Source organism: Triticum aestivum, chromosome 2A (genome assembly GCF_018294505.1).
Source record: "Triticum aestivum cultivar Chinese Spring chromosome 2A, IWGSC CS RefSeq v2.1, whole genome shotgun sequence".
In the NCBI taxonomy this organism is placed as follows: domain Eukaryota; kingdom Viridiplantae; phylum Streptophyta; class Magnoliopsida; order Poales; family Poaceae; genus Triticum; species Triticum aestivum.
This window is the reverse complement of record NC_057797.1, coordinates 97,198,075-97,221,552: the sequence shown is the minus strand read 5'-3', so window position 1 is coordinate 97,221,552 and position 23,478 is coordinate 97,198,075. Positions and strand designations below refer to the sequence as shown.

The 23,478-nt window shown below is 44.9% G+C and overlaps 2 protein-coding genes, 1 long non-coding RNA gene and 2 other non-coding genes across 7 annotated transcripts; 3 read left to right on the top strand and 2 right to left on the bottom strand.

Annotated features, from left to right (window-relative positions):
- The first annotated feature begins 1,228 nt into the window (after positions 1-1,228).
- Positions 1,229-4,439, top strand: LOC123187788 (NADH dehydrogenase [ubiquinone] 1 alpha subcomplex subunit 6). Its single transcript, XM_044599719.1, has 2 exons — positions 1,229-1,588; positions 4,150-4,439. Exons 1-2 carry the CDS (start codon positions 1,376-1,378, stop codon positions 4,327-4,329), a joined length of 393 nt encoding a protein of 130 aa, XP_044455654.1. The 5' UTR covers positions 1,229-1,375; the 3' UTR covers positions 4,330-4,439.
- A 9,124-nt stretch (positions 4,440-13,563) lies between these two features.
- On the top strand, positions 13,564-13,636 carry TRNAI-UAU (transfer RNA isoleucine (anticodon UAU)). Its single transcript has one exon. It is a non-coding gene; the product is annotated as a tRNA-Ile (tRNA).
- Positions 13,637-13,717: 81 nt separating this feature from the next.
- Positions 13,718-13,791, top strand: TRNAI-UAU (transfer RNA isoleucine (anticodon UAU)). The gene has a single exon. It is a non-coding gene; the product is annotated as a tRNA-Ile (tRNA).
- A 1,606-nt stretch (positions 13,792-15,397) lies between these two features.
- On the bottom strand, positions 15,398-17,897 carry LOC123187787 (uncharacterized). Of its 2 annotated transcripts, none has more exons than XR_006494123.1 (4): positions 17,817-17,897; positions 17,615-17,698; positions 17,372-17,452; positions 15,398-17,285 (listed from the first exon to the last, which is right to left on the bottom strand). It is a non-coding gene; the product is annotated as an uncharacterized lncRNA (long non-coding RNA). The 2 variants fall into 2 exon arrangements; XR_006494124.1 differs by having other exon boundaries at positions 17,615-17,695.
- LOC123187786 (uncharacterized) lies at positions 17,898-20,249 on the bottom strand. Of its 2 annotated transcripts, none has more exons than XM_044599717.1 (3): positions 18,794-20,249; positions 18,186-18,259; positions 17,898-18,104 (listed from the first exon to the last, which is right to left on the bottom strand). In XM_044599717.1, exon 1 carries the CDS (start codon positions 20,144-20,146, stop codon positions 19,322-19,324), a length of 825 nt encoding a protein of 274 aa, XP_044455652.1. In that variant the 5' UTR covers positions 20,147-20,249; the 3' UTR covers positions 17,898-18,104; positions 18,186-18,259; positions 18,794-19,321. The 2 variants fall into 2 exon arrangements, with proteins under 2 accessions (XP_044455652.1, XP_044455653.1); XM_044599718.1 differs by having other exon boundaries at positions 17,912-18,104; positions 18,808-20,249.
- Positions 20,250-23,478: the final 3,229 nt, after the last annotated feature.

Below are 23,478 nucleotides of genomic sequence, written 5' to 3'. Positions count from 1 at the left end.
CCGACGGCGTCGACACTGAGTGGTGGGTGGTGAGAGGATAGGGGCGAGAGGATGGGAGAGAGCGGCGGTGGTGGTTTTCTGTGTGAGCGAAGTGACAGACACTCAACGCTGGGAGGAGGAAGATGAGAGTTTCTGGATTCAATGTGAAACCGAATGGCCAGGGCTACGCTGCGAATAACCAACGGTTGCCTGAAAATAACGAACGAACCCACTGACCGACTGGCTAAGGGGTGAGCGAGCCAGCCATCCAGCGCGTCGCCCGGCCCGTGTTGCCCGCTTCCGACCGAGCCGAGTAGGCTACGACCGAACGACCATTAGCGGTGTGCCATCCCCTGCTGTTGGCCCTCGCACGATTGGCCACGTCAAAAAGAGATCATTTTTGGGTTCAGTGTTTTTTGCCAATGTCAAAATTTCGGTGCGGTGCAAAGTGTCACATTTTGTAAAGCGGGGCTTTACAAGAGCTATGGCGCTAAAGTCGTGGTTCTGTGCATTTTACTCATTATGTCGGTTACCTCGTCGGGGCCTACCTCGTGGCAGCCCGATTTCACGGTGGTGGTGGCACTAGGGGGGAGGGGGCTCTTTTGTGCATGAGTGAGGAAGGGGGCGAACGGGTGAGGAGGAAGATGGGTAGCTTGCATGATTTGGGGGGGGGGGGCAAACTTTTATCCACTTATGGGTGGTCCTGGTGGGTAATTTTTTCTCAATTCCACAAGGATTTGAGTTTTTGGAGTCCCTCACCCTCGAGGAGCTTCACGAAAAACACAAAGTTGACCCCAAATTTGTGGGGTTTTTTTTTTTGCAGAGCAAGGCATAGTGAATCCACTCCATTTGACTTGTAATTTTGAGAGTGGAACAACCCGGAAACCGGCGCTAATTATTGGTTGACTTGCAAAAGTTTCACAATTTTGGTGAGAGAAGAGATCGAGGAAATGCCACGAAAGCGTTACCTTAGGTACTTCTGTAACTGTCCATCAACAATTGTATGATTCTCTGTTGTTCATGTGCTAAAATCTGGTACCCCTGGGATGTAGCAGTAAATTTTGTGCGAAGTTGGTAAGTTTACTCGAAGGCAAAGAGTGAGTGTTGCTGGGGTTGGCATTCAAAAAAAAAAGTGAGCGTTGCTGGGTGTGAAAGCTAACTGGGCCTTTAGTCTTGTCCTGGTCGCCTTCAAGGCCCCAGTGCTCACGCCGCCCATCTCCATCTCGAGGTAGACGCGGACGGCCCGCTATCGACAGGAGAACATTTGGCAAGCGGAGAGCACCGAGCTACCTCTCATCTCACCACCACCACCAAGCGGAGGAGCCACCTGAGGACGGGCGGCGAGCGAGAGGGCGGCAGCCGGAGATAGGCAGCGAAGCGGGGTCCGGGCGAAGAGATGGCGTTCACCATGCGCGCGGTGAAGGTTCCGCCGAACTCGGCGTCGATGGCGGAGGCGCGGCACCGCGTGTTCGACTTCTTCAGGGACGCCTGCCGCGCCATCCCCTCCATCATGGAGATCTACAACCTCGACGACGTCGTGACCCCCGCCCAGCTCCGCGCCAGCATATCCCAGCAGATCCGGAAGAACCAGGGCGTCTCCGACCCCAAGGTGCCCCCCCCCCCCCCCCCCCCCCCCCCCTCTCCCATCCCATTTCGATCTGCCCCTCGCGAATGGATAGTTGTAGAACGAAGAACGAACGCGTTGCTGTCCTCTTCGATCCAGTCGCTGTCCGATCCTTCCGAGGGGGGTGCTCTCTGCGGGAATCTGATGTATGTTTCTTTGGGGGGCTGGGAATCGCCGATGCGTAATCGGTACGCCTTGTTGGATGGGTAGGTAGCAGTTGACCTTGCTGGTAATTTTCGCAGGATTACGGGCTGACAACTCCTTGTTTCTAGCGGCACTTAGACTGCAGTGTCAGTGTGGCAACCCTGTCCTTCCAGGACTAGCATCGAGGCTTTGTAGGTAGTATTTTGTCCACCTATGGGTCGGCCGTTTTGCATGAAGGTGCTCACTGCCCTGGATTTCTGGATTAGCCAGAGGCTACGACGTCCGTAAAATGCTTATGTGTTATATGGCCACTCAATGTTTTTGGAGTTGTTTCTATGCTGTTAAGAACCTGATTCCTAGCTGCTTCTTTGTATTATATATATGGCCACTCAATGTTTTTGGAGTTGATTACCAATTGCGGAATTAGGAGTATCCTTATGTATTCAGTTAACTGTATTCTGTTGCGTCTTCCGCGCAAAATTAGATGCCGACTTCATTATATGCTTTACTTCACTGTTGGCTATGCAAGTAGCTCGGCATGGTTATAAAATGGGGATCTAGATCTGATGGGGGTGGGCATGGGGGTGGGGAGCAGTTAACTATAAATTAGACCAGTATCTTCCTAAATTGATCGACATTATTGACCACCAATAGATAACGGGAACCACACAATTTGTTCATCCTTCACAAAAAGTGTGAACTGCATCCAAGTTCTAGATGAGTAACATACTAACATGGCTACAGTGTAAACCACGAAGTATTATTTTCCCAAAATTTCCAGCCTCTGGTATCTACGAGCTGCCTTGTGATGTGCGGATGCTCTGATATAGAACATACCTCTAGTTATACTTATAATTTATAACAGAAGAAATCAAATGCGACAATTAAAATGAAATCATAGTGGCTTCCAAATTTAGCAGGAGTTAATCATGTAACAATAGCATTACCGTTTCCTAAAAGAAATAATAATTTGGATTTATACGAGTATAGGACATGATGGAATAAGATTTACTGACTTTATCATACACAATTTTAAGACAAACAAACATAGCATTCACAACTACACAATGTTGGTTGCAAGTTAAGCTCGAGTCTCAAGGTAGATTCATATTTTGTAGTAAGTCCAAAGTTAGTTTGGTAAATTTCACTCGAACTTAGTCAAAGCGGAAAATAACTGCATCTCTAGTTATTAGTTAGTCTCAATAAAAAAACAAAGTTGATTCTACAATACATATATATGCAGTTTGTTGTAATCTTCAACATCCATCTGTCTTCTGTAAGTCTGTAAAACTTAATCCTCCCATGTAATCATATCACTGTAACTTGGAGAATCCAAAGAATTGGCTTAAAGTGTCATTCTTGAGCATATCTTCTTCAGCTAGAGTTTCAATCCTAATTATTTCACTCCTGACTGGGAGGTCTACCCGGGCTTGTGGCTACTGTGGCCCTATGGACAGAAAACCAAGTTGTCTGCGAGCCAAGTGTTACAGTTTCTAGATGATAGTGTAATAATTAATTAAAGTTTTTATATTGATTTCACTAGAAGCTATCAATCCTAGTCCATTTGGATGTACAATACTGCGATCTTCATCAAAAGGAGATTGTTCAATGCCAACTTGCTATCAACTGTGTGCAGTTGTGAGTTATGGAAAATGTTTGTGCATAATTTTCTGATATTTAGCTGGAGTTGTAACTAGACTTTGTTTGCGCTTTGCTGGGCTTGACCAGTTTGATTAAGAGTGCTCAAGTCTGGTTCCCAGCACTCATATTCGGTCCATAGCAATTCTTGTTTTGCTATCCTTTAGGCCTATTTTACTTTGTTACCTTTTTGCCGCTCCTTTGGACAAGTAGCATGTGCTGACTTTAGGTGGAATTTACGTTCAATATGATTTGGTTCCTCGCAACCTTGCACTCAACATTCTAAATTAATTTCAGGTTAGTGAAGAGGCATTTAGATTTAGGTTTATTTCTTTATTTTATTTTAAATTCCAGCAGACTGGGGGATTGAGTAGCATGGATCAGTAAAATATTTATTTAATATGTTCAACCACAGTTATCAAAACAAAGATTCTGCCATCCTGGTGATAAGTGTTAATATCTGTGTTCCTACATCGAGTTTGTGGCCAAAAGTTAGCAGAAACTGCAGTTCACACTTTCTTACTGAACACCTTAATCTTGCCCTTTGGTAGAGTACGTCAGATGATATTAACATGTTTCGATATTTCTATATCGTTACTACTTTTGTGGTCTGCATTATACAATCTAGCACCAGCCTCTGAAACATCTAGCAGTCATTCTTATATCACTGTAATGGCACCACAATGCCAGGAAAGCATTTCTATCTCCCTCAATCTGACTGTACATCTCTGCTGATTTGTTCTGACTTGCGTGCGAACAAACAGGTCATTGATATGCTTCTCTTCAATGGGATGGAGGAGCTGAACAACATCACCGAGCATGCGAAGCAGCGCCACCACATCATTGGGCAATACGTGGTTGGCCACAAGGGGCTGGTGCAGGACCTGGAAAAGGACCAAGGGAGCTCCGAGTTCCTGAAGAAATTCTACACCAGCAACTACTAGAATCCGAGGCCACCACAAAAATTTCCAGCCTTCCTGTAGAAGTGCCCTTGACATGTACTCTGAATAAGACGCTGAGAAACACATCCGGCCCAATTTATTTTGTTACTCGATGTTTTGCTTTGTTCGAGCTTGATTCGATTACTCGGTCATCTCTACTCAATGAGATGGTGTCTGCCAGTGAAACGGTTGTAACTCGTAGACTCTGCTTCCCAAGCTCATGTTGAAGGATTGATGTCTTGCAGAGGCAAGATCGATGTGGATGTGGTGTTCGCCTTGGTGCTTCGTACGTGGAGCAAGTCCACAAATCTTATGTGGCACCTCTGTGGCAAAGACAAGTCACAGTAAGTCGAAGAGATTCCACGTGGTCATAGTAGGAGATAACGTTGCCTCATGAACATCTAATAATAATCCAAATGCTTATGTATATATCAACTGGAACTTACACGATTTTTTGACAGCAACTTACATGGTTTTCGCTGTGCGGGTGCTTGACATGTGATTGGTACCCCCTCTATTCATGTAGACTTGTCTTGTCAAACAGTTTTAAGCTTGACCCACTTCGAAGAAAAATAAAGAGTTTTGCTTTGGTACACCGTGCTAATAAATTTACATGAATCTTAAAGTTACTTAAAAAGGGTATTCATCGATCAAACAAGAGATCAGAACAATCTAATCTTTTGATTGAAGGGGTAACTTATAATTTCCACTGAAATCAGTAAACTTTTCTGGTGGGTGGGAGTATACAATAGAAAATTATGCCGGGATGCTTGAGATCTTGATTCTGATAGAAGTATCATTCTAACATACTCCATTTTGTTCCACTTTGTTTCCGTTCCAATTGCCCCTTATTCAATCTATTTAAAAGCTGATTCTGGTGCGCTTGCTCGCCAAACCACACAAATCCCATGCACATCATTTTCTTACACATATGCAAGAACATCACAATCTACTTTGCAGTATGAAAAAAATGCAAATGCATTGCAACATTTCAAGCACATCGGTGCAACTTTTTTAATGCATGAGCAAATCCCCGTTGAGCGTGACAAATCATTGAGAAACATCATTCACAACATATACAACATACAAGGCAACATGAATGCAACAAATGCAACAACACAAAACAATTTTGTAGTATGAATGCAACAAATGCCTACGATCATTGCAACATGTCGCCCATGTCCAACACAACATACACAGGCTTGTTGCTAGCCAAAACACCATACATGACATCAAAAAACTATAAACAAGCTAACCTTATACAATCACAAAAAATAGATGTTGATGTCGTCGCCTTGGCCTCGTTGAGGACGAATCCATCTCGTCGAAGCACCACTATCGCCGGAACTAGTGAGCCCAGCTCATTTCCCCAACGACTCAGCATCACCATCTTTCCCTGGCTATGGCATGGTGGAGGGCTTGATTTTGAGGTCCAACTCGAGATTCAGCGTGAGGTTGTCCATGATAGTTGTTACCTTCATCTGTACAGGCGAGGAACAATGGGCATTGGTAGGGGCAAAGGATGGCAGGGAAGAAGCATTGTGAAGAGCTATTTGTGGTAGTGACAAAGGAGGCACTGTGACGAGCTAGTGCTGCAACAGAGGCAGGAGATAGTGGGTTCCCATGGAAGCAAAGTGAAAGATCGTGGATGTCGCCTACAGGGGGAGGGGTGAATAGGCGTTTTAAAATAATTACAGTTTAGGCTTGAACAAATGCAGAATAAACCTAGCGGTTAATTTGTCAAGCACAAAACCTAAAACGACTAGGCTCACCTATGTGCACCAACAACTTGTGCTAAGCAAGATAAACAACTATGTGATAGCAAGATATATGACAAGGAACATATGGCTATCACAAAGTAAAGTGCATAAGTAAAGGGCTCGGGTAAGAGATAACCGAGGCACGCGAAAACGGCGATGTATCTCGAAGTTCACACCCTTGCGGATGCTAATCTCTGTTTGGAGCGATGTGGAGGCACAATGCTCCCCAAGAAGCCACTAGGGCCACCGTAATCTCCCCACGCCCTCGCACAATGCAAGATGTCGTGATTTCACTAAGGGACCCTTGAGGGCGGTCACCGAACCCGTACAAATGGCAACCCTTGGGGTGGTCACCGAATCCGTACACTTTGGCAACCCTTGGGGGCAGTCATCGGAACCCGTCAAATTGCTCGGAGTGATCTCCACAACCTAATTGGAGACCCCAGCGCTTGTCCGAAGCTTTACACCATAATGATTGAGCTCCGAACACCACCAACCATCTAGGGCGCCCAAGCACCCAAGAGGAACAAGCTCAAGGGTACCAAGCACCCAAGAGTAATAAGCTTCTCAACTTGTAACTTTCACGTATCACCGTGGAGAACTCAAATTGATGCACCAAATGCAATGGCAAGGGCACACGGAGTACCCAAGTCCTTCTCTCCCAAATCCCACCAAGGCAACTAATGCTAGGGAGGAAAATGAGAGGAAGAACAAGAAGGAGAACACCAAGAACTCCAAGGGGTTCCCCTCACATAGAGGAGAAAAGTGATTGGTGGAAATGTGGATCTAGATCTCCTCTCTCTCTTTCCCCCCCAAAACTAGCAAGAATACATGGACGGATTGAGAGATAGCAAGCTCGAAGAAGGTCAACAATGGGGGAAGAACACGAGCTCAATGGATAAGGTTCATTGGGGAAGAAGACCACATTTTATAGGTGGGGAAAAATCCAACCGTTATGCTCACAGCCCGCACAGAGCGGTACTACCGCTCATGGGAGCGGTACTACCGCTAGGGCGGTGGGAGCCCTTCAAAAAACAACAGCGAGGAGGCAAAAGGATGGTAGAACCGCCGGAGCGGTACTACCGCTCGTCCTCACGGTACTACCGCTAGGGGTAGCGGTACTACTCCTTGCGAGCGGTACTAAAAAAATACATCCGTGCCTACCACCGCTGGACTTAAGACAAGTTTTTGGTCCGGAGCGGAAGTAGCCACAGAAGTAGCCGCGGTAGTACCGCTCCCAAGAGAGGTAGTAAAAAATTATATCCCCTCCAAGCGGTAGTACCTCTCCCGTGAGCGGTAGTACCGCTGCAACCTTTTTAAGGACACCAAAACTGACACAACTTCTGCAAACGGACTCCGAATTCAACGAAACCAAGTTTGTTGGAAAGCTAGTGACAAGGGCTAACACAATCTTGATAGAAATAACAATAAGAAGGAAATTAGAAAAGGCCCATAAGAAAAAGGTGAGAATCCTTCCTCGAATAAGACCGGTAAAACCTCCAACGCCAAAAACGCAATAGAAGAAGCATGTGAACTCCGTTTTTTATGAACTCGAGCTTGTCAAGAAGATGATCATAAGCTCCAAATCTCACAAGGAGAAAACCAAACAAGAGCCAAGAAAGATTATGCAAGCATGCAATGGTTTGAGCTCTCTACGAACGATATGATCAAGCTACTCACTTGAGAGCCCCCCATTAATAGAATGACAATCAATCCTATAACCCGGTCTCCAAACTACCACCATGAGACCGGTAAAATAGAGAACCTATCAAGGGCAAACCTTTGCCTTGCATGAAGTCCACTTGAGCTAGATGATGATGATCTTGACTCCCTCAAGTTGGACCACCTTTCGTGATTGTGTTGGCTCGATGAAGGCTAGTTTATTTCTCCCCCATACTCCACTATCAGTGAGTCACTCTTCGGCACACCTTCACAATTCTATTGTCACCATAATGGACGGCAAGCTACAAGCATGATTTCTTCATGATGCTCCACTTGAACTTGCATAATACAACCTTGATTTGATGTCATCCTCCATGGGTAGTATGTGATCTTCCTCTTGACGCAAGCCCATGGAAGCAAACCTAACCCCACATAGAACTCTCAGAAAGACCATGGGTTAGTACACAAAGCGCAATGGACAATGCTTACCAAACCATGAGATCACTTGATCCCACTCGGTGTATCTTCTACGCTTTGTGTGATGATCAACTTGAATCACTCTCTGTACTTAGTCTTGATCAACCTTGACTCTTTCCAACTCTCTTCATTTGGATGATGTCTTGAAGGTAAACATGAATGATCACACAAACTTCTTCTTCAAGACATGCTTGCAATAAGCTCAATACTCACATGACCAATCTTTGGATAATTCCTTAATAGCACCTTGGTCAACTCATAAACTCTTTGAAACCAACACATGGACTTCAAGAAATGCATGTGGACAAATCCTTCAAATATAACTCAATGCAACCATTAGTCCATAGAGAATGTCATCAATTACCAAACCATACATGGGGGCATCGCATGTCCTTTCACAAAGGACGATGGGCAACATGGAGCAACGGATGGTGAGGGACTGAGGGAGGAGATGGTGGGGGAGAAATTGTGTAGATGGGCTTAGCCCATGGCTCATGCCATCCCTTAGAGCTATAGTGGTTATATATTGTAACTAACCCTAAAAAAATAAACCAACGAAATGTTTCACTGCCACACCCTAGGTCGTGGCCCGAGCAGCTGGGGCTTGGTTACACCCCTAGAAGGAGAAAATGATGCGATGAGTGTTGTTGCTATGTAAGATAAGGCAAGAGATTGAGATACTTGATCGGCAGACATATTAGGTAATTTACCACCAATATTATGTACTCTCCTTCCCAAAAATGTAAGGCACGCTTGACTTCGCATAGTCTTTGATGCATGAATGACTCTTAATATGTACCAAAATGCATGGATTGGACATGTATAAATAGTATCATTGTATTTGTCTTGCAAAACAATTTTGTTTCATTTTAATTTATATTAATTTTGTCGAAATACAATAACTGAAATTCATAGTCAAAATTATGTGATGAAGACCAAAAAAGGTAGAGCGTGACTTGTATTTTAGGAAGGAGGGAGTATTGTTTTGTCTTACATGTATAATATAAGTAATCAACATAATCTAGTATAATGTGAGACGACAACTTATTTTTTTCAAAAGAGGGTAAAAATGCCCGGCTTCTGCATTGAACGATGCACACATCCCTCAATTATTTATTGCAAAGTTTACAAGTATCCATAAGTCTAAAAAGTATACGGAAAGCTAGAAAGGGCATATAGATTCCAACCAATTGCAAATAAGAAAATATGAGGCTTTGTGAGTCACACATCCTATTATTAGGTTGCTACACAACTCTGTTGAACAAACCACAAGCGGCCAACTAGCATAGGTTGCACCCAGAGACCATGGACTCCCGATCCTCCTCGACGTAGATAGGACCACATAGGGATCCAGAAAGTGTCTCTATTGGATGACCTGCCATAGATGGAAAACTTCCATCTTATTAAAACATAGACATTGCGATAATTCCATATTGCCCAAAGTAAAACACAGACTCCCACCCATATTTGCACTTTAACATAGAGTGCACCCATTCAACCAGTTACTGAGAAATTTCGTAATACTAGTTGGTGGCGCAAGTTGAATGCAAGATGAATAGAACATCAGAAGATCTTAACAAGCGGGCAATCTAGCCATCTAGGAAAAGACGTCAAACTGATTCCTCATTTCCACATAAATCACATTTGTGCAACCATGCCATCGTCACCTTTTATGTTGCCTTTGATCATGATCACTCTCCTTCCAGATAGCACATAAATATCTTTACTTTCAAAGGCACTTTAAGTAACAAAACCGTGATTAAAAGGAATGCCAATATAAATGAGATCGCAATACATTGACTTAACCGAAAAAGGGCCAGAATTGTCAAGTTTCCACTTGAAGGAATATAATCCAGTCGTTAGATCGACTATCACCAACCTATTAACCAAATGCAGCCAATCCGCCCACTTCACTCCCACGAGTGCCCGGCGAAAATAAATACTTAAAGGAACATGTCCCAACATAAAGGCAACAAAAACTTCACTCTGCTGGATGATATTGTAAATATAGGGATATCGTAAAGCTAGAGAAGCATCTCCCAACTATGTGTTCTCCCAAAATCTAATAGTATGTCCACCTCCTATGTCGAAAGCACCACAACGAGAAAAAACATTTTTGTCTCTCATCAAGCCTTTCTAGAAAGGCGAGTCCGTTGGTTCAGCAGAGTCTGAGATAAAGTCTTGGAGTGCATGTATCTGCTTCTAAGTAACTCCTATGAGACTCCATCCTCAGTTAGCAACTTGTATGGCCATTCTCTCAGAAAACACTTTGTTCGTTGGTGCTTAGCTTCTATCAAATTTTCTCTTTTTATTCTGTACCTTTCTTAGTTGCATCTAGTGGGGTATTGTATTTTGATCTTCATTTTCTTTTCCTTTCGTACATTATTACACATAATTTCTTTGGACATTATGACATGAGTAGATATTTTGTTTCCAATTGTTTTTTTCAAGCATCATATGTTTTGACATTATAGTGCACTCGGGCGTGGGCTCATCAAACAAAAACAGAACTACGCTTATAAAGTTCCGAAGGCAATTACACATAGATATGTTTTAGTACATTGTGTACTTGCAGCTGTTCTTGGTAAGCAATTTCTTCTATGTGGATAAAGTTGTTTTTTCGACATGCCAATGCAAAAAAAATCTGCAAAACTCTTTCATGCCAATGCAAAAAAAAAAGTACATTAAATCTGCAAAACTCTTTCTAGGAGTGTATTCCTTTCATTTTTCATGTTTCTTGCTTGTATTTTTTATGACTGAACCACATCAGAGAGTGTTCCTACAATTTCATAATGAGGGACACAACGAAACTCCCTCCATGCGAGCTCCTTTAATTTGGTGGCGGCAAGATGAGGGGGGAGGGGGCTCCGTGCCCGAGCAGGTAGGGTTTCCCCTTAAGGCATCTCCAACGGCAACCCATAAAAATCCTCCCGCATCCGTCCGCGGACAGGAAGGATCGGTCCACGGACACGTATGTGGAAAAGACGCCATCCAAAGCTAGCCGCATACGTTTCAAGCTCTTTTTCAGCAAACCAGATGAAATTCATGCAAACACGATCGGATTTCATACAAACATGACAAATTTCATACAACCGCGGCGAATTTAGTTACATTTAGAACAAAAAAAGACCCGCCCCTAAACCTATCCTGCGGTGGCGGCGCCTGGCGTCCAAGTCCCTGTCGTCCTCCTTCCGCCGTCTCCACGAGCACCGGTGATAAGACCGATGAAGTGAAGGTGTGGTCTCCGACGAGGAAGAGTAGAACACGGGAGACAGACCGGCCCACATGGGACACCAGGCCCCGCCGCCTCCCGTGGCCTACTCATCCTCGGAGGAGTCGATGCCTTGCCCATTCCCGATGGACGTGAGGTCCACGAGGGAAATGCGGGCGCCGGCGCTGTAGCCCACCGGGTCGGCTGATGGTTCGTCGGCGGCGCGTAGGAGGCGCATCTGGCGTTGTTCTCCTCCGCGATCGCCTGCAGCTGCGCCTCCACGGCTGTCGCTTCCTGGCAATCGGTGGCTTGAGTGTGGATGGCATCGTAGATGGCACGCTACTCCGCGACAAAATTTGGGTTCGCCGTGGCGGTGGCCTCCACGGCCTCCTCACTCGCGCGCTCGCCAGTCGATGCTGCTCCAGAAAGAACAGGTTGTACCGTTGTTCCTCTTGCGCCTGCTGGAATGCCGACAAAGGCACCTCCGCCATGGCAGCGTTGAAGTGCGTCTGCGCCTGCTCCATGGTGAAGCCGGCATGCACAAGAGGCCCATCCCCAACGTGGTGTCGTCCTCGTCGTCGGAGACCTCGGGCAAGCTATGCCAGACGGCGGCAAGGGCGGCCACCGCGTGCTTGATCACTGGCGATAGACTGTCCCATAGTGCTTTCCCGCTTGCGGTCATGGCAGATACAGTGTAACGGAGGATGTGGAGGGGCTTGTGTTGTGCTGTGGAGTTAGCCGGGTGTGGCCGCCTTTATATAGCAGATTCTGGTGAGGCGAAGCATACGAGTACGTCAATGCGCGGTGCCGGAGTGGGTTTCTCAGTCGGCGAACCTACTTAATGGTGGCATATGGACAGACATAATCATTGAACGGGCGTGGTAGATATCTGTCCCGTCCCGTCCAGTTACGTGTCTTCGGCATTGAACAGGCACGAACACCGTAGACGCGTCGCGAGCGGCGCCCCAGGCCGGCGCCGCTTCAATGACGGAGGCAGTGAGGGGTCGCGTCCACCCAGAGCCGTCTTCAATGTTGAGTGGCGCGCTCTACAGCGGTATGAATGCGGGCAGCTGGCGCCGGACAGAAACGCGCGCGGGCAAGGGAGAAGGGGTTTTGGCGGGTCAGGGCGGTCAGAAGCGGGCATGGGATCGGTCCGGACTCCCGCAAACCTCCGGCACCGTTTGTCTCTAGTTTGTGGGAGAAACCGCGTCCGGACCGCCCTGCTGACCGATACAAGACCGCGTTGGATGGGTTTCACAGTCCAGACAAAGTGATCCGAACGGTTGTGGGAGGTTTGCGGGTCCGTCTTGAAGATGCCCTTAGGCTCTGTTTGTTTGGGCTTTTTCTTCTGCTTTTGCAGCTTTTCCACTTTGGTAAAAAAAGCCACAAAAACTCCTAAATAGGTGCTTTTGGAGCTTTTATGACTTTTGAAGCTAAATATTGTTATATTGATTCATCAAAAGCCATAAAAGCTTCAAAAGCATCTAGTTAAGAGTTTTTATGGTTTTTTGACCAAATTAAAAAAGTTATAAAAGTAGAAGCAAAAGCTCAAACAAACATGGCCGTAGAAAGACCTGGGTGATGCGGAGGTCGAGCGCTCTGATCGACGTGCATTTTCTCTTGGGATATTGTATTTTGATCTTCACTTTCTTTTGTTGCATACATGCATCAAGCTCGGGAACGATCGGCCGTGATTGCTCTCCCACAAAAGAGATACGATGGCCAGCAGAAAAGACAAGTATAAACAGAGGACGAAGCAGGGTAAGATTGTTGGCTGGCCGGATGGTGCTTGCTTAACTCGATCAACAATGCAGAATGAAATAGTAGTTCGAATTATATATATGCTCTCGCGAACGCAATCAAGAACCGGTGGTGTGGAGATTAATTTACGAACCAAAATATCAACTCGTGCTATTAATCTCCCTATAATCCGTTTGTTTCTTTGTCGTATGGTTAGAAGCGTAGAGGTCCCGTTGCCCAGTTGCACCTTGTTTTCTTTATTATAAACTCAATTAAACTACTGCTCTTAATATGTTTCTCTAGTATACGGAGGAGAGTATTGGTTAACCACTGAACCCAATAACTATTAAATTTTTAATAGTATTAAAAAATAAACATATTCGTAGAGGTCTCGTAGCTCAATGGTTAGAGCATCGGTCTTATATGCCGCAGGTTGAGGGTTCAACCCCCTCTGAGACCAATCTTTTTTAAAATATTTTTATGCACGTAAGCTTCTAATACATATTTTAGTATTTAGGAATTAAATAGACATAATTGTCAAGGTCTTGTAGCTCAATTGGTTAGAGCGTCGGTCTTATCAACCATAGATTGAGGGTTCAACCCCCTCCGAGACCAAAAGTGTTCTTTTTCTATTATATGCACGTACTTCTAATACATATTTTAGTATTTAAGAATTAAATAGACATAATTGTCAAGGTCTTGTAGCTCAATTGGTTAAAGCGTCGGTCTTATCAACCACAGGTTGAGGGTTCAACCCCCTCCTAGACCAAAAATGTTCTTTTTTCTATTATATGCACGTACTTCTAATACATATTTTAGTATTTAAGAATTAAATAGACATAATTGTCAAGGTCTTGTAGCTCAATTGGTTAGAGCGTCAGTCTTATCAACCACAGGTTGAGGGTTCAACCCCCTCCGAGACCAAAAATGTTCTTTTTTCTATTATATGCACGTAAGAAACATTCGCGGTAAAAAAATTGTTACAGGGTTATTATTTTTTCGTCTCAAATTTTTTGGCAACATTGATGTTGTTGCAGAACGACTCTGCACTACAGATGATGTTGCATATTTGTTTTTGTCTTAACTTTTTTATAACATGGGTGTTGTTGCGGAGCAACTTCTGCAACACAAATGATGTTGCGGAATATTTTCTCCGTCTTAAATTTTTTGAAACATGTGTGTTGTTGCGAAAGAATTTCTGCAACACAAGTAGTGTTGCAAAAAAATTGTTAAGGTGGCAGAGGCATGCGTCACGCGCGGACTGAGTCATGTGGTGCCACGAGTAAAGTGTTTTGCATTAAGATTTGCGTTGTGCACGGTCCCATGAAACTTGGATCTATCGGCTGCATGAGTGGCGGAACGCTACGCGTGATCGGCCGGCTAATCATTTCCCTATATTCATATGCTCGTAAGCTTCACTGAAGCCAAAACCAGAAGCTGGTAATTCTCAGACTTTTCATTCTCTCAGACTGCTGCTGCTGCTGCATGGCAGCGTCTCAAATGGTGTACTACCGATGAAGTAGCGACTTCACGTTGAAATCATTTCATCAAATCCAAATTGTAGGGCCCATAGTGCTTATGCTCATGAAACAAAGACTGCACATGTTGCAAAAATATCGTGCCATTTTGCTTCATGCCTACAAACACCGCACTTATGGCCAATCACTCATCACCCAACAATGCATCCTCCCTCACCGAGTACCCACCATCGTGCTTGCTTCATGTTAAACAACAAGAATGTAAAAAAAAATTCTCAATGCATTTGGCCAAACACTTGTTGGGCTTGGTGTCTGCCATGGACGACACCGACAGTGGGACAGGATCCGAACAACGTGGAAGTGTAAAGTTCTTGGGTGGAGCACTCCGGCAAGGCCTAACCGGCAGCCGAAGTGGTATAGCCATGGCGGTGATCTTGGTGGGTGCGAATACAGAGCAAAGGGGAGGGAGCGAGTGGGGTAAAACGGACCTCACCGCCCGCGCGCATCACCGGATCGAGCCCTATCTCATCTACCCGGAGTCTCAACTCCGGCTCCAATCTCATCTACCCGGAATCTCATCCTATATACCTAAGAGGATCATTCCCATTAACTTATTTATGAATGGGATAAAGCCCACCTCAACATACAAGCATGACACCTCATCATACAATTATGAATGGGATAAAGCCCACCTCAACATACAATCATGTATGGGAAAAGACCCACCACAACATTCTACCATGCATGTGAAAATATTTTTCAGTCAATTATTCCACTTCTATTCAAGAAATATTGTGAGACTATAACACAAGACATGTTTATCTGATGCGTATCTATCAGAAGATGACTGTTCAGGTAGAAACAAATTCCCGATAGTACACACACAGAAAGCTTAAACATTTACACCATACTCTCACCTGAGCATAGCCATTGATCCAGTCAAATCTAGCCAGTAATATCACTGCACGGCAAAATCAACTAATTAGTCAACAACAAAAATGTTCCGCAAGAGAATGCCACATGTCACCTCTTCTCTAAAACCACAACTCCCGAAACTTTTCTATGGTAACAAATAATGCACATGTTTCGAGTTACTAGGATTAACCATATTTTTATTATATATTTTTCAGCACAATCAACTGAAAGAGGATATTAAATGTTGACTAGTTTCCTTAGTTCAGCATCTACACTTCATTTGGCCACTCCAGGCTCCCCATCAACCTTACCACACATTTCTCCAGCATTCGCTCCTTTCGATGGGATTCCTCCTCTTTTTTGAAAAGTTAGCACCTTTCCTTACGTGCTCACATTTCAGCAAAATGGTTACGTTTATGTTTCAAGAAACAATGTCAAACTATGAGAGGATATTACCTTACATAGTCTTGAGTCTTGACACTATGTAACCCTCTTTAAATTTCAGTTTGAAACACACAAGGGTTTTGCATATGCAACAAGCCCAGAATTACTTGCAAGAATGATCATCTTGAAAAAGTAATCTTAATGAGAGATTCACTCCATGTCTACTGTCTAAAAGAGGAACATGTCAGCAAACATAGGTTTTTTCAGTGCTTTTTTTTTTATCTCACTAGGTGTTGGCTGACGCTGCACCACAGGAGGTGAATGCTGCCAAAACGCACCAATAGGCAGCTCCAAAGTAAGAGTTGCAGCCACTGGTGTTGGTAGCTGGCATAGCAGGTGTGTGCGCCATAGGCAAATGAGTTAGGGGCAGAAAATTGTTGTTAATACCCATGGTAGCTGGCTCCACTGCAATTGTTGAAGCATGGCTGGGGTGCCTGAAATCTTAACAACTTATAGTAGTAAGATGATGAAAAAACAGACACCTAGGCAACACGTCAAAAGTAGCACATCACAGCAGAAATAGATAATTTCATCTTTGTTGCTTATTATATTCCAATGAACTCAAATAATGAATTTACTATAATAATGCAGTTGCTTTTAGACTTACTGATTACATATTTTTAAACTTGGTGCCCATAGTTTGTTTCCCTCTTTTACTTTCAAAACAAATAATTAAAAAATGCACGGAACATGTCAAGTTGGGTCCATCGGCATGACAGCACATGTGAGAGAATTACTCCCTCCGGTCATTTCTAGTCTGCAAATAAGTTCAGCTGAAAGTCAAAGTATCTCTAATTTGACCAAACTTATAGAAAAAAGTATCAACATTCATAGAATGAAATCAATATCATTAGATTCATTATGGAATGTAGTTTCATATAATAATATATTTGGTATTGTATATGTTGATATTTTTTAATATAAATTTCGTCAATCTTTGCAAAGTTTGACTTGATACAAATCTAATACACGGAGTAAGAAGGACCGGAGGGAGTACTACTTAGAATATGTATCTTGCGAGTAATTTTTAACAAGTGAAGATGGTCTGTTCCAGAGCTACATGCCAATAGAGGAGATATCAGAATATCATAAGCTTCACCAATGTCTTTACCTCATGAGGTCCAAACTCACTGCTAGAAGTCAACTGCTGTTTTGATGGTGGTGGCTGCGCCACAGAGGTTGGTAGTTGTGACGACCCAGCTGTACAGGGGGCAAAGATGCATACCCAAGGACACATGGTCCGTCTGGCTTGTTGAAGTATTTCCTCGGTGACTGGAATGGTACATTCTAGTTAATCTTGCTGTATGATGATGAGAAAATAGATAAATGTGAAACAGGGTATATGGAATACAGCATACCAGATTGTTTTGATGGGGCCACACTGAATGTCCAGGGGGGTAGCACGGCGCATCCCACTTGTTGAAGCACTGCTGTTGTGGCTGGAAATGGTGCATTCTAATTAACCTTGCTGAACGATGATGGGAAAATTGATTGGAAACAGGGCATATGGGATTGCCAACTATCGATGCATGGCAAAGCGAACAACAGCACAAGGATGAAATTCGCAAAAGCAAGTTCACACGGATCTCGGCCAAATATACCTTCTGCTCTCTCTTCTGTTTCCACCCCCGCTCTAGCTCCTGCTCTATCTCCTGCTCTAGCTCCAGCACCTTATCGTCAAGCTGCTGCTCGCATCACGAACGAAGAGAGAGAGAGAGACTAGATGAGCCACCGATAATAAACAGAACGTAAATTGGACTGCCCTCATGGAAACCTCCACAGATTGTTTTCAATAGGATGGACCTGGGAAATATGATCATTCTGCATAAAAGTCCCAGCAGCATTTCGTGCACGCTTGTTTTTCCAAGCCCATTCCAATGACCTGAGGAACAGAAAGTCAATTGGAAAAAATAACCCAATATGGTAATATCAGGTAAAACTAATAGGTGAATAGATATCAAATTATAGAACGAATTGATCTAAATCGGATCATAGGTGCCCAGGCATTAGCAGAAGAAAGGTTAGAGAATAAGAAACTTGCCTTTGGATTTTGCTCCTTGGTTCGCAGGAATTGAGCTCACCCGCACGGAACTATGCACAGAAGAGATGGCAAGTTACTTGGAGTTGGCAGAAATTCTTTCGTTGAAATAAAAAGTGATACAAAATACTTACTGAGGTGTTGCTTGGATAATTTGAAGAGCTGCTAGCATCCCCTGTGATCTTGCGACACGCTGAGACTTCTATGCCTACAGAAACCGCTAAAATCATAAGCAACACCATACTCACAATCCCGGGGTTTTAGGGAACTGGCAAATACGCAGAAGATGCACAAAGCAATATGCAGGTATCAGGCAGCCATCAAGTGGGTCCAAATAGCACCCAGGTTAATTCGCCAACGCAGTCACAAGAAGAACATACTCCCTCCGGTCTTTATTACTCCTTATATAAGATTTGTCTGAAGTCAAACTTCGTAAAGTTTGACCATATTTATATGAAAAAATAGCAACATCTACAATACTAAAGTTATACAATATGAAAATTGAATTCATGATGCATCTAATGATATTGATTTCGTATTTCTTTCAAAAAAAGATATTGATTTCGTATTGTGAATGTTGATATTTTTTTTCTATGAAGTTGGTCAAATTTTACGAAGTTTGACTTCAGACAAATCTTATATGCGGAGTAAAAAAGACCGGAGACAGTAATAACTAAGTGGACAAGGATTGTAAGCATTGCATAGGCATGCCAAACAATAAGAGCGAGCAGGTAACAGTTACCTGGAGACAATTACCAGGGACAATGTACAGACACGGAAAGGATGTTCAGGGTCATGACGGAAGCTATAATAAAAATCATCCGGAAGACAATACTTGCCAATTGCTTTCACTGCCTTGTTTCCTAAGTCAACAGCGACCGCCCATCCATCCTTATTACTGGGTTCCACCATTGATTTGAGATAAAGAATATCGTCACCATCCGGGCTCAGGATGGGGAAAGCTGAGTAGAGGTCCCTGAATGTCAACTTTTCGCCCTTTAACCCGGGCAACAAAGATGAATGTGCTGATCCGTCGACAACCAAGATGTCAGCGACATTGGCAGCACATGTCTGGCGCCAACAGTTGGACGAAACTGTCCGAGTCCATGTCACAGCCCTCCAGGCACCCCCAATGGACAGCTGCTTGCAATGCCAATCCACGGCCTTGCGCTCGAGCGACATGATCAAGTCTGAATCGTAGATAACATCACCCTTGTCGCTCTGGCTTTCAGGAGCAAGATTCTCCATCTCAATAAACTTGAGCACGCCATCAACCCATGCGAGATCCCAAAACCACCAGAGATTTGGGTGAGATTCGTCCTCTGGTTTTTTTGCTTCTCTTTGCGGTGGGAGGGGGAATGTGACCTTTTAGTTTGTATCTGTTCCCAGGCAACGGCTCCGGCAACGGGATGAAAGTGAAACGCACATGATCTTGACGCAGGTCGCACATCAGCAGGCCGTGTGACAAATCAACCCACCCTAGTAAGCCTTCTTCTCCAAGCGTGATCACCTTGTCGGGTATAATCCTGTCGACCCCAGGACATGGATTGGGCAGTGTCCTGGTGCTCCATGACGTTCTCTCGGACGAGTAGATCCGAAGGTGATAGTCATCCGACAACGGGTCGAGGCAGAGAGCGGCCACGAGATAGTGGCCGCCGAGCTGCTGCAGGACGCCGAACTCCCTGACCCCGCGCAGATCATGGAGGTCGCCATCATGATACTCGTAGGGAGAAGGAATCCACTCGAGCGACGGCGACTCGCCGGCCTTGTACAGGAAATATTCGGATGTGTATCGGCGGTCGAAGACGGCGCGGAAGAGGACGAATCGGCCCTCCGCGCCGACGCCGACCACGCGTGGCAAATCTTTGAAATTGCAGTACGGCCCGGCTTGCAGATGAGGGGGTCGGCAGCAGTAGATGGAGAAGATGGACAGCTGCGGCGGGTCGGCCATCCAGAAGGAGACCGCCATGGTGAAGCCATCCATGGATACGGCTGTGGCCGTGGTCTCGTTCCTGCTGTCGGTGAGGCGCGGTTTCCGGGCGAGGAGAATTGAGTCCAGCCGACGCCGGCGGGGTGCGTCGGCGGCGTCGCCCATCACGACGGGGTTCCGATTTTGGTGGGGATCTGGTGGCGTCGCCGGACAGGAAGGATTTGGAGATTAGGGTTATCTCTGTCTTCTCACGACCCCGAGACCTCTGTTTTTCAGTTCAAAGCAACACAAAGAAAAAAGAAAGATCATAAAAAAGAAGAAACCGAAAAACAATAATAATAATAATAATAATAATAATAATAATAATAATAATAATAATACCAGTGAAGAAAACATTCAAAAACCTTCTAGAATTATTATTTTTTAGATTTAGAATCCTTCTGGATGGTTCTCAATACCAGATCCATGTCCTGTTTTTTTTTTAAATGGAGGCAAAGATTTGCCTCACCGATTAATTAAGAAGAAGAGAATTGCCCAGTTAATTTTTAGAAAACCGGGCGAAAATCCATACAAACAACTCAAAGTCGTACTACTCACACAACATAAAACATCGTGACCGCACATGTGTCCTTCCCAATGCACCACAACCGAAACCCTCGACACTTGTACAACACAATGGAGCTTCACACAAGAACACCGACCACGATAAAAATGGAGCACCCTCCATCATGAAATCGCGGGCGTCTTTCGGATGACACCACCCTTCTTGCTTTTGTTTCTCTTTGCTTTCTCCCTATTGGGTTTCTTCTAGAGGAGGCAGCCACTTGTGTTGCCGGCTCTAGGCTGACCAGCCACCCATTCGTCAAGAAAATCATGGAACCCATTGTACTTCTTGATGTAGTTATCATCAACCAAGGGGCTCCTACTAGGGGCAGACACCAACAGACCGGCCGCATCGACATCGTCGACCCGAGGAACCCACGACACAACACCCTCCACCACAGGAACCATCGACACAATGGACTTCGGCGCCTCCAGTTGCTCACAAGACCAAGGATAAACATGCCCCTCACACAAGGTCGTCGACGAGCCCACCTCCAACCGCTCCAAGGACAGAGGCGAAGCAGGGATCGAACATATATCCCGAAGCTCGAGCATGAGGTAAGCACGACGATGGACTCACCCACAACGGCAGGCATAACGGACGAAGCGGACATCAACGATGAAGTTTCCCGAACACGAGAGAAGAAACAACCATATGGCTCTGCCCCTTCGTCCTCAGTGGAGCCAACAGGAGAGAGTGGTGTCTGCGTGGCCAGAACCTTAGCCGACACAAAGGAGAGCCTGCTCAAAGCAGCCTCCGCCCGCTCCAGGAAGCTCTCAATTCGTGTCTTCCAACCTTGAAGCAACTCGGTCTGATCAGCCAGAGCGGTTTGAAGCACCAATGGATGGGGATGCCGGGCTAGCGGAAGCAAAAAAACCACAGACGTCCAAGATCCATGGCGAAGCATAATTGAAGGGAGTGTGGATTTTAATTGGGCCTCTCCTCGAGCAGGAGGTTGACAATGTTGGGTGCTAATGCGAGAGACAAGCGGGATGACACGACATGCCAGCGAGCTGAGAGGACACCATGGGTTGCAACAGTCACAAGCACAATGATCGTTCTCCACCAACGAGAGCATCAGAAGGGATCTCTGCAAACCACCACACAAATAGGCCAAACCAGCTACTCGTTCGCCTATGCGTTTCGGCACCTAATTGACGCAAAGCGCGTTAAATAGGATTCTCCAAAAAAAGAACAACACAAAAAATCATGTTTTTAGGGGTAAAGCAATGCTTTATTCATCGAAAACAATAGTTTATGGGATAACATTCGGGCCATGGATTTGAATAAGCCACAAATGACGATCATGACCTGAAGAAAGAGAAAAACCTCCCTAACTCATGAGCATACTCATTAACTAAACGACCTTAAAAATTACATGCAAAGCTAGCTACTCTGGATTTGATTTCTTTAATGATCTCATCATGCTAGCCTTGGTTGCCATTCACCAGATCACTCACCACCTCTCTAGCATCTGAGGCTAGAGGCGTCTTCCCTAACCACGTGTCTTCTCAAAATCTCATTGTTGTGCCGTTATCAACACCAAATTTCACTCTACGGAAAAAGGTGTCCTTTACCCTCATTAGCCCCTTTCAGAAGGGCTTACGATAACCTGGGCTAACATCTTAGATTATAAGTATTTGTTGTGTAGAATTTGTGTCCACATATGTTCAATCTCCACTGACAACCTAAATAACTATTTGCTCAGCAAGCATTTATAGGCATTTTTGTGAAAGAAAGCCTCAAGGCATCGTAGTGCAACCATTTGATAGAGAACATCTACTTCTTGTTCTTAAAGCAAAGTACCACAAGAGTTCATTTACATTATTAAAGAAAATATCAAACTAATTGTAACACCCTCGATGCGACTATAGCTCCCACGTGTCGAGGCACGACTTAGAGACATAATCGCATTGAAGGCATATGTCGCAAGTTAGGCAATCTTCACAACATCCCATGTAATATAATAATGAAAGGGGAGATAACATAGTTGGCTTACACTCGCCACGTCAATCAAGTACATAAATAACATTACATCAACCAAACACTCATGGCCCGACTACGGCGCCAAAATAAAAGAGAACCCAACATGCGACACGGTCCCGTTCACCCCCCAACTGGGCACCACTACTGATCATCAGGAAAGGAAACATAGTAACGATGAGAGTCTTCGTCGAACTCCCACTTGAGCTCATACGTGTCTCCTGGAGCGGAATCATTAGGCCCTGCATCTGGTGTAATAGTAATCTGTGAGCCACAGGGACTCAGCAATCTCGCACCCTCGCGATCAAGACTATTTAAGCTTGTAGGTAAGGCAAGGTAAATATGTGGAGCTGCAGCAAGCGACTAGCAAATATGGTGGCTAACTTATTCGCAAAAGAGAGCGAGAAGAGGAGGCAAAGCGCGAGCGAGAAACTAGAGAGCAACCTGCGCAAACATTACTCCAACACCGTGTCCACTTCCTGGACTCCGCCGAGAAGAGGCCATCACGGTAACACACTCAGTTGATTCATTTTAATTAAGTTAAGGTTCAAGTTATCTACAACCTGACATTAACAAATTCCCATCTGCCCATAACCGCGGGCATGGCTTTCGAAAGTTCAATCCCTGCAGGGGAGTCCCAACTTAGCCCATGACAAGCTCTCACGATCAACGAAGGAATAGACCTCCTCCCAAGACGTTCCGATCAGACTCGGTATCTCGGTTACTCAAGACACTTCGACAGGTTAAAACAAGATCAGCAACACCGCCCGAATGTGCCGACAAATCCCGATAGGAGCTGCACATATCTTGTTCTCAGGGCACACTCAGATAGGTCAAGCTACGAGTAAAACCAACCCTCAAGTTTCCCCGAGGTGGCCCCGCAGGCTGCCCGGTTCGGACCAACACTCAG